Here is a 14,327-nt window from a genome sequence, read left to right on the forward strand (position 1 = left end):
TGGAGAATGGTATCATCAGAATTTTGCAGCCCCAAGAACCCTATCTGTTTTCTTCTGCTTCTATTTGACCAGGTAAAAAGCTTTCAAAGGGAAAAAAAAACAAAGTTTCTAGGCCAAGATGCGGGCCCGTGGACTGACCGCCATTAGTGCAAACCTTCGTGCACTGGACCCCCTTTCTTCAACCATCTCCCACTGCTCCATTCTTTATTCATTCTTACTATCCCACAATTTCCCCAGTCAAAGTAGTCTCTAGCTCAACCCCTTCCCCCCTTTTCTCTCTCTCTCTCTCTCTCAATTTGTTTTCAAAGATTCCTTCGCCATTCGATTCGACCCATTTAAATGTTTGTTTTCACCTCCTATTTCTTCCTTGTCAACTTCGTTTCTTGCTAGGGACTCTCAATCTCTCAACTGAACCTGGTAATTGAATTTACTCCCTCCCCTGTTCATTGGGTTTTGGGGGGTTTTCTCTGTTCTTTCGGATTTTTCTTCTTGTTTTTGTTCTAAGAACTTCAATTCTGAACTTGTGATTGCATGCAAGTTTTTTGGGAGGTTTTCCGATACCCTTTTGACTTAAACATATGATTCTCCATTTCCATCTCGGATCTGCAACTTATTGTTGAAATTTCTTGCTGTAAGGGGCTCAATTTTGTGATCCGTAGGGAGATAAGTGGTCGGGCTGTGAGATTTTGAGTCATTTCCATGGGGATTTGCTTTAGCGCCAAGATTAAAGCTGTTAGCACATGCAGTACAGGTAGAGCTCTGAAAAAAAGCCACAGAAGTGAATTATCATGTCCATTGTTTTTAAAGTTTTGTTCATTTCTCTGTCCTTCTCTCCGTTGAGAAAAACTGTTTCCATGATTTTACTTTTAACAAATGGTTGGAGTTTTGTTATCTGGGTCTTTTTGACATTTGATGTCTATAGTACGTTAGTTTGGAGAACTTGTGTAGCTTGATTGATTGAGATCTGTGAATCAACTCATTAGAACAAAAATTCTGAATTTACATACAATGGCAAGCAGCTGTTCGTTTGTTTCGTTCATTGTTTGGTTTTGGTTTCTTTTTTAATGCGTTCTTTCACACTTGGGTTGCATTTCTTCACTGGACCCCCACCAGCAGGCAGTCATACTCTTTTGTGTTGGGAATTGGAATTTTTTTGTTGTTTTGGATCTTTCTTTTGTTTGAATGTGCTTACATGAATCCGAATTTGCGAGTCACATGTTCTGCGGAAAATCGAAATTGTATATGCAATTCAACTTGATTTGACAACAGTAGCTTTTCTTCGGGTTATGGATATCTATCTTACATTTAATTTATGCAGGAGCAAATTTAAACAGCATTAGCAGGGATGTGATCGATCACTCTAGTTCAAGCATCAACAGCAAGTTCTCATCAACGTCAATTCCTCGTAGTGAGGATGAGATTCTTCAATCCTCAAATCTGAAGAGCTTTAGTTTTTCAGAACTTAAACTGGCCACTAGGAATTTCCGTCCTGATAGTTTGTTGGGGGAAGGTGGGTTCGGTTCGGTTTATAAAGGTTGGATCGATGAGCATTCATTTTCTGCTGCCAAGCCAGGGTCTGGCACTGTCGTTGCTGTTAAAAGGCTTAACTTAGATGGTCTCCAAGGTCACAAGGAGTGGCTGGTAAGTTGATGTTCTTTACTGTAAAAGATGTCGGGCCATTTATGATTTCTACTTTGTCTTTTGACTTCAACAAAGTATGCTACCAAGTATCAATCCAATTAACTTTTGTTTCTTCATTACTGTAGGCTGAAGTCACTTTTCTGGGACAACTCCATCATTCTCACCTTGTGAGACTGATAGGCTACTGTTTGGAAGATGAACACCGATTGCTGGTGTATGAATTCCTTCCACGGGGCAGTTTGGAGAACCATTTGTTTAGAAGTAAGCTCTCATCTCCTTCACTGATTAAACTTAGAAGCTCCATCGTTTAGGATTCTCAGTTTATTTATTCTTGCAACTTTTCATTTAACCTTTCAGGAGGGCTGTATTTTCAACCTCTTTCTTGGAGCCTTCGCTTGAAGATCGCTCTTGGAGCTGCAAAGGGACTGGCTTTCCTTCACAGCGAGGAAAACAAAGTTATCTACCGTGACTTCAAAACGTCAAATATACTCCTTGACTCTGTAAGTAGTTGTTAAGGTATAGCGGAATTTCAGTTCTTGGCGTCTTTTTTTTTTTTTACTGAAGGTTCCATTCTTTGATGGGGTTGCAGAACTATAATGCAAAGCTCTCTGATTTTGGGCTGGCAAAGGATGGACCTACGGGAGACAAAAGTCACGTGTCGACCAGAATTATGGGGACTTATGGATATGCAGCTCCTGAATATCTAGCTACAGGTAATACTTACCTAATGATTGCATTTATGTGCTTGTTTTAAAGAAGAAAATAAATCTTTTCTATGATCTGTTTTATTGATCTCTTATTTCATCTGGACTGTTAGGTCATCTTAGTGCCAAGAGTGATGTGTATAGCTTTGGGGTTGTTCTATTGGAGATGATATCTGGTCGAAGAGCCATCGACAAAAATCGACCACAGGGGGAGCAGAATCTGGTAGAATGGGCCAAACCCTTGCTTGCTAATCGACGCAAGACTTTTCGTTTACTTGACACACGTATTGAACGCAACTACTCCATGGAATCAGCTTTCAGATTAGCAGTTCTTGCATCACGTTGCCTATCTGCAGAACCCAAGTTCAGGCCGAATATGGACGAAATTGTTAAGATGTTGAACGATCTCCAGGATTTGAAAGGAAGTGGAGGACCGAAAAGATCAAGGACTTGTAAGCAAAACACAGACAGTGGCAACAAGGAAGTCACTGCTTATCCTAGACCATCTGCATCTGCTCTCTTTACGTAAGTTTGGGTCTTGGAAAGATCATAACGAAAATGAAAACCCAACGTGGTGATTGGAGAGAGAGGAGGGAAGAGTCTCGGCTTATACATGGTCGAGCAGTTGTATAGTGTTCTTATTTCCACTAATGCATACTTAACTTGCTACATGGGAAACAGAAGCAGGGAGCAAGGTTGAAAATGCTACTGCTCTAGTGATTGGGTATAGCTATTTTGTGTTTCAGTTTTGTAATGCTTTTCTTCTTCTTCTTCTTCTTTATTTTTTCTTCCAGATTTCTGTCAGGTGGGATCTGTGTTATTGAGTTTATTATAAAATGCATAGTTAATGAATGAAAAAGGATTTATTCAGTTTAGAGATAAAACTTCGGAAACTGATAGAATATTATCGATTTTCTCTAAACACAAACCACCGAAGGTTCCAGCCAAACAGAACCAGTTCTAGCCTAAATCGAGTACGGTTTGGACGATTTTTGCCCGCTATATACAACCATTTGACACTTTGTACACCCATGAGATGTTAACACAAGAAGAGTTACCACACACACATGTATGAGATCATCTGTTATACAATATTAATACGATCTTATTTTACCCTTTCTTATATCATTGGTTTAATTTAGGCCATTTATTTTCAATAAATCTCTTTAGTCTTTATTGCTAGTTCAATTATCTTTGAGTGACTACATATAACGAAAATCCACATCTAAAGTACGAACACTAAAACTAAACAATCTCAAATCACAAGGACCAAAATGTTATTTATCTTATCAATATTATTACTATGAAAAATACTTAAAGTGCATGAATTACCCTCACATTATGATTGTATTAATTAATCAAAATCTTAAGATAATGTATCGATTGTGGCAGGTTGATGCAAAAAATCGACATTTGAAGGTGAGTGATAAACATGTACGAATTACAATAGTACTGGCTTATGAGATCAAAGATTCAACAACGTCAAGTTGGTGCACGAAGCTACTTAAAAGGCCATAAGTGTGTTGTAAGCATAACATTAACTCTCATTTTCGAAGAGGTAATATACAAAAATAAAACACAAAAAATATACATATTCTTAAATTTTGAAGACTTGATGAACGTAACAAATTCTTATTGTTTATTTTTTATAATATTTTTTTGAATGATAAAAATGAAATGCAGATAGAGATGAGTGGAAAGGGGTGTATTCAAATATTACTCGAACAAAAAATGTAAGGATAATTATAACTTATGATAATTAAGAATTTGACAAATTTAACTATATTTGTAATTTTTTTAGAATATTGTTATATAAGGTTAAATTTGCCGCAATAAAAAATATATAATACTCCGGATGGAAGGATTTGAATTATGAAATCGGAAAAGGTTGAGTAGTACGGTGGAGGCCCACGACTCTCTGCAGCGCAGAGCCGAAGATCATTCGTTTCTTTCTTTCTTCACAAGAAAACCCTTTCTCTCCGCCTTCTCTCCGTTTTTCTTTCTCTTCTTCTTCCAATCCTGAATTTTCCTCAGTTCCCGCCTTCTCTATCCTTCCCTCCGCCCTCTGAGCCACTGGACACTCGCTGGAAACTCCCTCCGATCGGTACGACACTAGCACATGAATCGTTTTACTCTCTGCATACTGCATTTTCATATATACTCTATATCTCCCATTTCTCCTTTGTTTGCTGCTTCTCCGTTCCTCTTGCTGTTATACTTTGATTGATCGGAAAATACTAATGAATGGTGGTAGAACGAACTCATATGGTTTATTATTTCGCGATTGTAAACCCACAACAGAAATATAAGTTTTGGATGCTCAATCTCTATATTGGATGCTTTTCTCTTATACTTCTCTCCGTTGATTGGAATGAATCTTTCTGATTTTGAAATACTTACGTTGAACGCCTCCTACTTACAGTTTTTCTGACCGATTATTGAAATGGTCGGTCGTTATTCTCATCTTGAGTTAGTGTGATCAGTATCACGGTGTTTGATTTTTGAGAAACTATTGGAGTTACGTCGTGTGAGTTGTAAACCCTTTCTTTCTAATTCGGAACTTTAGTTTGTTACTTTCAAATTGATTATTATCTGATTTTTCTAGGCCCAAGATGTCTGTTGGCTCAAATAGAGAATCTGAGACTGATAGGTTGAAGAAGTATCAAGAGTTCTATTATGAAGATTTGAAACAGGGTCACATAAGAATTAAAGCTTCTGATTCTAGGTACAGATGTCCATTCTGTCATGACAGAAGTGGGAAGGAGGACTTGCAATTTAAGGACCTTCTCCGGCATGCTTCTGGTACAGGGAGAAGCTCACAGAGCTGGAGCACAAAGGAAAAGGCAAAACACTTAGCTTTAGAGAGGTATATGAATAAGTATTTTTGTCCTGAGGATAAACGTCAATCTGTCCTTAGTCAGCATCGTGATGACCGTGATCAGCCTCAAGCTGTCCACAAAAAGCAGCATTATGATCGTGATCAATCACAACCCGTCTACAAGGAGCTGCGTTATAATCATGATCGGCCTCAACTTGTCCATAAGGAGCAGCATTGGGATAGCAATCAACCTCAACCTATTCCGAAGGACCAAGGGTATGATTGTGATCAACCTCAACCAGTCCTCAAGAAGCTGTGTAATGACCGTGATCGACCTCAATCTGTTCTCAAGGAGCAGCATCATGATCGTGATCGACCTCAATCTGTTCTCAAGGAGCAGCATCATGATTGTGACCAACCTCAACCTAAGAATAAACTTGAAGTCTGGAACCACTTTCATCTAGAGGATCAACCTCAACCTGTCCGCAACAAGCAGTGTTATGATCATGATCATGATCAGTTCTTTGTCTGGCCTTGGATGGCTATTGTGGCAAACATACAAACTGAGATACATGCTGGACGACATGTTGGGGACAGTGGTTCCAAACTTAGAGATGAATTTGTGAGACAAGGTTTCAATGCTTTGAAGGTTCATCCTTTGTGGAACCGCTTTGGTCATTCTGGATATGCAATTGTTGAGTTTAACAAGGACTGGGATGGCTTTAGAAATGCCATATTGTTTGAAAAAAGCTTTGAAATCAACCATCATGGGAAGAAGGACTTGAATGGTTCAAGGAACCGGGGAAAGGAATTGTATGGTTGGGTGGCAAGGGATGATGATTTCTATTCAAAAAGTCTATTTGGAGATTATCTGAGGAAGAATGGGGACCTGAAAACTGTATCGGGTAAAGAGGCTGAAGATAACAGTAAAGCATCAAAGCTTGTTTCAAACTTGGCCAATACACTGGAAACTAAAAATCTACATCTTAAAGAGATCACTCACAAGGTTCAAGAGACTAACGCATCCTTGAATAATATGATGGAACAAATGGACGAGACCGTTAAAATTTACAATGATAGTAAGATTTTATTTTCCTTGGTAGATGATAGTGTCAATTGTCAAAGCACACAATTGTTCCCTTCTTAGCAATTGTATCTTTCCATAACTTACTTTCTCTTTATTTCATCTCTAGAAATTAGAAGATTGCAGCAGGATGCACGGGATCATTTCAAACATATTGTCTCAGAACATGAAAAGGTTAAACTACAAATAGAGGATCAGAAGAAGGAACTTAAGCAACGTGAACATCAACTGCTTGATCGTGAGGCTCAAAATGAGAATGAGAGAAGAAAGTTGCATAAAGAGAAGAAAATGGTACTTAAACTTCTGTTTTGCCTCGTGTTGAAAAGTTTTCTTAGAATCATTTGCGTCCTTCAGTTCTTGAGCTCTTACCCTTCAAAGATGTGTATTTTGTAGGAGCATGAGAGTGTAAAGTATATATCTTCTTGACAGGGAACAAAAAGTTTTAAGTTGCTAAGATATTCTTTTTTTTTTTTTATCAGAATGAAAGGGCCACTTTGGAGCAAAAGAAGGCAGAAGATGAAGTCTTGCACTTAGCAGGGGAACAACAAGTGTGCATCATATTTATTATTTATTTCTTTTGGTCTTTCTTTGACTCTATCATGCTTTAATTGTAGAGAGTTGAACTTTATTCTTATTCTTGGGCGAGCAAGAAAACTCATAGAAATAAATAATAAGCTTTTTGGGTTGGTAATTTAGACTAATTTGTGATGAATGTAGTGTTTATAATTCCTTGTCATTGCAGAAAGAGAAGGAAAAGCTTCACAAAAGAATCATAGAGTTGGAACAGAAGCTTGATGCAAGACAAGCGTTAGAGTTGGAAATTGAAAGGTTGAAAGGTTCGTTAAAAGTCATGAAACATATGCGTGAGGATGGAGATGACGTTGCCAAGAAAAAAATGGACCAGATGGTACAAGATTTGGATGAGAAGAAAGAAGAACTTGAATACTTTCAAAACATCAATCAAAGCCTTATAATCAAAGAGCGTAGATCCAATGACGAAGTTCAAGATGCACGCAAAGAATTGATTAATGTATTTATTTGCGATTTTGAATTTTCCTATTGATTTCTTGTTTTTGCCTAGTGAAATACATCAACTTTTTAATTACATTGCCAATATTGATACTGTCTTATGGATAATGTGTTCATCTCTTGTAATTTAATTCCTTTATTCATAGGTGTATGGCGGTTCATCGACCCGAGCCTTTATTAGTGTCAAGAGAATGGGAGATCTTGACAGCAAACCATTCTGCACAGCCACAAAGTTGAATTATGCCAAGGATGAAGCAGATGCTAAAGCACTAGGGTTGTGCTCACAGTGGGAGGACCAGCTTCGTGACTCTAGCTGGCATCCTTTCAGGATTATAGTGGACGATGCAGGACAAGCTAAGGTATGCATCTAAAAATAAGATGTCTACGTTTTTTCCTTTTGATTTTTTTTTTTTTATTTTTCGGATTTAAAAGTGTCAATCACCCATCAACATATATTCAAATTGGATGGAATATGAAAAGAAACATTTAGTTTGATAACAATTTTATCTCTGGTTTTCTGTTTTTGAATATTAAGTTTATAGCATTCACGTTCATTGTTAAATTTAAAAAATAACACAGGTTTCAAAACAAATGACAGGTTTATGAAACTGTGCATTTATATATCATACATATTAAATGAGGTTATGATTTTGGAAGTAGATAAAAAAACAAAGAAAAAAAAATTGAGTAATTAATCACATTTTACTAAAAACAGGAAAATGTTGCATTTATTTCTGATTGATTGGGGAAGTGTGGATTTGCCCTCTTTCATTTCTTATGATTTTGGGATTGGATAGATATCTTTGTCCAATGGTTTATATCATGACTCTGTTCAGGAAATTATTGATGAAAATGATGAGATATTAAAGAATTTGAAGAATGAGTATGGAGATGAAGTTCACAAGGCTGTTGTCACAGCTTTGATGGAAATGAATGAATATAACCCAAGTGGTAGATACATAGTACCGGAGCTATGGAACTTTAAAGAGGATAGAAAAGCGACATTAAAGGAAGGAGTAGCTCATATACTTAAGCAATGGAAGCTCCACAAAAAAAGGAAAACCTGAAGCCAAACTGGTAAGTTCTCTTCTCTCATTACTCATTACTCATTACTCATTGCTTCATGATTGATGTCAGCTTCTGATTTAGGTGATAGGGAATCATTAGAAGGGAATGGTGTTTTTTTTTTACTTTTGTTCTTTCAATTTTTGTGAACACACTCACCGCTAAGGTCAGATGTAGATTTTAACTTCTAACCCCAAGGAAAGGAATAGATGCCTTAACCATTGAACTTTCCGGTCAAAATTTTGTTAGACATTTTCTATATTAGTAACTATAGAATCTCAAACTTCTGAAGTGATTTCATGAATGGATTTGTCATGATATCCAATTTGTATTAGGATGGTTAGAAATCAGATACTGTCAAGGGCATTCATCATCATTTTAGAACTCATCTTTCTTCCTTTTTTAACAAATGAAGAAACAATTAGATTAGTTTTATATTTGTTACAGTTTCTATATTGGTGATAAAAGTAAATGTTTCAATGCAATATCTTAATTTTGTGGACCTAATTTGTGGACGAAGTTTTCCTTTGGTCTATGTAGTTTTAGAAGTTTTAATTTGGTTTGTATAGTTTAGCCAAACTTCACATATTGTTTTTAGGACAGATATTGACCATTTTTATGTTTCACTCTCTTTATTTGGGTAACTATGATAGTTGACTATAGGGTATTGGTTTAGAGATGAGTTAGAAATAATTAGCATAATAAAGTAGAAACAAAGTTCAACCTAAAAGAAAATGTTGAAGAGAATTATTCGTATAGTTGTAGGTGGTAGAAGTTACAAAAATCTTTGAAGTTTAACAGTTAAAATAAAATTAAAGATAAATTGAAAAATTTTAGGAAACTTAATCCTAGTTGCATCCCTACAATTGTTTTTTATTTTGTTAAAAAAAAATTGGGGGAAAGCTTTGATTCTCACACTCTTTAGAATCTTTACTTTCCCCCTGTTTTGTATAAATTGCATCCTTTACAATTGCTTTTACTCATCTAAATCCCTTTTTCTTTATATTCTAACTTTTTACTATTGAAAAATTAACTGTGGTAGTTTATAAGAAGATTGAAATTAAATTATTTCACATAAACTACGAAAATATGATTTGATATGAAGTATCGAAAACAGTGATAAACAAATGTTTCTTTCTAAATTTTGTTCTTTAGTGTTCCCTGTATTATTAATACGAAACTAACTCAACCAATATAAAATATATAATTTTAAGTAATTTTTTTAAGAAAATATATGTATAGAAGAATTTTATAAATGGAAAAAGCAAGGTCCACAATAAAAAATATTGAAAATACGTCCGTTAACACGCGATTAATTGACATTTGTGCTTGTAATATATTTGGTATAAGATTATTTAGATTTGGCTATTCTTTCTTGCTATCAAATTTTTTTTAAGATTCTTTGATAGACGAGTCAAATCTAAACAATAAAATATCGAAAGTAAAATTTAAATGGTTTTTTTCATAAGATTTAACAGTATTTCTTACTTTATATATCAACAAATTGATTTGATATAAATTGTTTGATAATATTATTAAAATTAAGTCATCACGTCGAGATAAGAAGTGACGTCAAATTGTGATGAGACATTTTATGATGAGAATTAAATTGTTATGAATTTTGAGACGAAAACCATTAAAGATATATAGACTTAATTGTTACTTAACATAAAAAGTCTACTGACTAAAACTTCAAAACTAATTTCCCTTTTCATACAAAGTTAAAAATTGAAAATAGTTATAAACCTAAGCTACTTCTTACCTAAATAATTGAGAGAGGGTAATCAAATTTTTTAAGAAAAAACACTGATTAGTCCTTATCAATTTGAGTTGTCTGTCTATAAGTAGTTGTAGATTTCCTCACAAGTTTGGATTTATAAAATCTATTTAAAATTCCTTAAAAATAAAATCCCTTTAACCATTTTCCACCTTCAAAATAACAACACAAAGCTCAAAATAATTTAGGTTGGTATCCAAAGCACTTTTTGTAATTTTGCTTCATTTGCCTTTGAGAATCCAAAGACCCTTCATTTTTTCCCCCAAAGTGAAGTGAAAATAATAATAATAAAATTAAATTAAAAAGTGGGATTTAACAATTGCTTCTCCCCCACCCATGTGCTTTGCTGGCTTGATGTGATATATTCATGTGATTCAATTAATAGGGAAAAGAAATTTGTCACTCTACCCATATATATATATATATAATAATTTCAACCCTATGCCTAAATTTTCATTTCCATAATTCAACGTTCCATCCAATATTACCGTCGTATCACTATTTTCATTCATAATTTATTAAGACAATAAATATTATTAATTTTAAAATAAAGATAACACTATAACTTTTTCTATATCAAATTAAAGTATGTCTTTAAAAGGTTTTAGTTAGGCAAAAAAAAAAACTTTTTGATGTGTTTCTATTCAATCTCAACTTTGATAATGATTTTTAAAATATTGATATAGTATATATTTATTAGTCTATTTAACTATTTTCGTATGGTATGAATTTCGACCCTTATTTATTGATTTGGTAATAATATTGGAGACTATATTTATTTTAATGTATGCTGATACTTTTATACTTTTAATTTTGTTTTTATTGAACAAATAAAGAAATGTTTTGTGGATAGTTAAATAGTTTTGGAAGGATTCAAATTTTCAATTACCTTTGTTTATAAAAATAATAGGAACAATTAATTATTGAGTATTATTGAATAATCAATGAATTACTACTACTACTAATAATGATGATTAAATAATGTTAATTTTAATTAATGTGTGGTATTATTAATAAATAGTGTTAGTTCTAATTAATGGTGGGTTACACATTTGAGTATCAAACACAATACCTTTTTCTTTAATATCTAATTAATTGGTTGAATAAAATTAAATTCTTTTTCATGAGTGGAAATCTTGAAAACTATCCACTCTCTTTAATTATGTATGATTAGATTTTGAGGGCCTTTAATTACATGGTTTATTATAAAGTTTAATTAACTTATCTTTAATAAAATAGTAATCTTATTATTTAATGAACTTTAGGATGAATTTAATAAAATTATAAAAAGTATAGAATATAAGAATGAATACATTCCAAAAAAAGAAAAAGTGCTACTGAAAAATAAATATCAATTATATTTTTACTACATTTTATGTTTTCAAGCATTTTTGCTGAACAATCATAAATAATTATTTATTATTTTAGAAGAAAATGACATATGAGATACTGCTATATTTATAAATATTTTGGATGATACCAGGTATTGCTATCTTTATAAATATTTTGGATGATTTTGTTGTAATTTGTATAAAAGTTGCTTAAAAATATTTTATAAAATACTAAAATACAAGAGAAAAAAAATGTAAACTTAAAAATCAACCTAAAACTTTGTGAGGTTAAAATATGTTGTTTTAGTATCTAAGAAACAATAAATAAACAAATAAATTTGCTATCAATTTTCATTATTTTGCTATTAATTTTCATTATGGTAATAAATTTTCATCACATCTAATACAAACGACTTTAGCAACCACTTTAAGTGCGCTGACAAGTAACACTTAATTAATTATCACACATTTCAAATGACATTATTACAAAAAAAAAAAAGGTATTAACATTAAAAAATAAATTTAAACTTTCACTTGTTGTATTAAAAACAACAATAAATTTTGATGGTTACATAATACAACAAAGTAAATACTTAGAGAAAAATGCAATAAATTAGTAATTACTAATATATATATATAAAATAGCAAAAATAAATTTGGGCAGTATTCAATTGTACTACATAATTAAATAAAAGTGCTAACACATTAATATAAATAAATATAAATATTAATATTAATATTAATATTTAATATTTAATATTTAATAGTAATAAAAATAAAAACATTATATTAGAAAATTATAATATTGATAATAATAATAATAATAATAATGTAGGACTGTGGGCCACACTTTTGTTCAGCCACGTCAGCCCTAAAATATTTACTTTGATAGTCAAAAACTTGAGGAGGCCACGTCATAATCTGAATCCTCTTTGGTTGTGATTCAAACCCTAAAATTCTTGCCGGTGAAGGTTTGGCCGAACTGCCAATCAGAGGGTGCGACGTTGATGGAGGTGGAGGTCCGTCTGTCACTGCCGGTGACTCTAAAAGACAAGGCCTGACCCACTAAAACGGCGTTTGACTGCCAGTTTTGACCCCAGTTACGGCTCATGCTCATCCACCCGGTTCGCGTGCCTTTCACGCTCACCTTCACGATATCTCCTGCACCCGCCACGTTGGTCACTAAGACCAAGTTGAAGTATCTGAACCCGTGGATTGTGAACCGGATCCCTCCCGGTTTACGACATCCCACTCTGCCACCCACACGCTTTTCAAATTATTACTTACACAATTTTATTTCTTTTCTTTCTTAAATTGTTCCATCTACTCAATTTATTAATTTTATTACACAAACTTTTTACTTTTTTTTCTTTCTACTTTCAAATTTTACAACTAATATCAAATTTCTCACTTCTATATGAATATTTTTAAATAATTGCAATCAAATTTGTAAGATGCATAGTCCCAACTAATTCATATTTAGACCAAGAAAATAAACTTTCGTATTTTTCCCTTCTGCCGACTTCTTTTTTTTTTTTTTTTTTGTAAATAGTTGGGTTTTTTTTTATTATTGAAAGGAAACAAAAAAAGAAACCCTTTTTAATTTTCCTTGAAATTAATAAACATTTTTAAAACACAACAAAGAAACTATCTATAAACAAGAAAATTAATTTAGAATTTAAGAAAGAAAATCCAAACATTTAGTTTAATTAAAGAAAGAGATAATCTTTTGAAAAAATAATATATAAATAAAACATAAAAAGGTTAGAACAGAAGGAGTAAAATGGTTATTTGAACAGAAAATGAATGAGAAAACAGGGGAGGAAGAAAGAGGCTGACCGGCGGTAGGCGACGGGAACTATTCCGGCGCGATACTCAGCAATCTTGAGAAACATAGGCATAGCCAAATCGAAATGCGGGCGAGGAGGATTACACCACCCGCCATTATCACTGGGCAAAGCAAAGTTGGGAGGGCAGAAATTAGTAGCCGTAATAACAATCGACGGGCTGCCGGAATGGCACCATCTTGGGTCATTCGCACATTTAATTTCGAAACAAGCACCACAGCTCAGCCCATTGTTGAACAGCGCCGTACTCAACGCCGCCGTGTTCACTCCATACCCCTGGCTGTACAAATTCCCATACCCACAAGCTCCACCTACACACAGAAAAAGAAAAACCCAAAAATTTAAAAATTGAAGTCTACAATTACCCATTTCCATTTTAATCTCTTTCTTTTCAATTTTCCAACCTACCCATTGTGCCGGAGGCGTCAGAGCCGCCGTAGAACGTGGCGTGGGCACTCTCCCATGGACCGCCGGAGTAGATGCCAGGAATTCTGGCGGCAGCCGGCCACATTGTTGAAATGAGAGATGCAATGCAGAGGAGAATGGCGGTTTTAGGCATTTTTGTAGGTTTAATAACTGAAAAGAGAGAGGAAAGTGAGTGGAATTGGGCATTTGGAGAAGAAGGGATGAGGCAGTACTTATGGAGCACAAGAACCTTTTTCTCAATTTACTCTTATACCCTCCATTTAATGTAGAATCTTTTTTGTGTTTGTGTGTGAAACTAGTTTAAGGATTTTTGGGTTTTTTTTTTTCCCACTTATTTTGTTTCAATAACAAAAAAAAGTGGGAAAAAAAGGGGTAATTTGATTTGGGATTTTGAAAATTTTAATTTAGTAGATGGAGGCCAATGTGGAGAATGGATTAAACAAAAATCGAAAGCTTAAAATATATATATATATTTAAGGTCTCCTAATGATTTGAAATCAACTTTCATGTGTAACATTTAATACTATGGTTTTGTAGAATTTGTAGCAATTTAACTGAGGTTAAATTAAAATTAAAATTTAAGTTCTCCCTTAATTATATTTTAC

General features: G+C 33.6%; 3 protein-coding genes across 3 annotated transcripts; 2 read left to right on the plus strand and 1 right to left on the minus strand.

Moving 5' to 3' along the window:
• The first annotated feature begins 102 nt into the window (after positions 1–102).
• LOC101219256 (probable serine/threonine-protein kinase PBL10) lies at positions 103–3,229 on the plus strand. The gene is made up of 7 exons (XM_004145248.3): positions 103–417; positions 637–751; positions 1,319–1,641; positions 1,767–1,902; positions 1,999–2,141; positions 2,231–2,354; positions 2,459–3,229. Exons 2-7 carry the CDS (start codon positions 700–702, stop codon positions 2,872–2,874), a joined length of 1,194 nt encoding a protein of 397 aa, XP_004145296.1. The 5' UTR covers positions 103–417; positions 637–699; the 3' UTR covers positions 2,875–3,229.
• A 977-nt stretch (positions 3,230–4,206) lies between these two features.
• On the plus strand, positions 4,207–8,776 carry LOC101207144 (factor of DNA methylation 4). Its single transcript, XM_004154362.3, has 7 exons — positions 4,207–4,449; positions 4,951–6,242; positions 6,357–6,538; positions 6,727–6,795; positions 6,990–7,277; positions 7,423–7,635; positions 8,113–8,776. Exons 2-7 carry the CDS (start codon positions 4,958–4,960, stop codon positions 8,341–8,343), a joined length of 2,268 nt encoding a protein of 755 aa, XP_004154410.3. The 5' UTR covers positions 4,207–4,449; positions 4,951–4,957; the 3' UTR covers positions 8,344–8,776.
• Positions 8,777–12,215: 3,439 nt separating this feature from the next.
• LOC101206662 (expansin-A4-like) lies at positions 12,216–13,876 on the minus strand. The gene is given in 3 exon segments (NM_001305741.1): positions 12,216–12,702; positions 13,289–13,607; positions 13,705–13,876. Coding segments are annotated over 3 exon segments (780 nt in total). The 5' UTR covers positions 13,856–13,876; the 3' UTR covers positions 12,216–12,392.
• Between the last annotated feature and the right edge of the window lie 451 nt (positions 13,877–14,327).

This window comes from Cucumis sativus, chromosome 1 (genome assembly GCF_000004075.3).
Source record: "Cucumis sativus cultivar 9930 chromosome 1, Cucumber_9930_V3, whole genome shotgun sequence".
Classification (NCBI taxonomy): domain Eukaryota; kingdom Viridiplantae; phylum Streptophyta; class Magnoliopsida; order Cucurbitales; family Cucurbitaceae; genus Cucumis; species Cucumis sativus.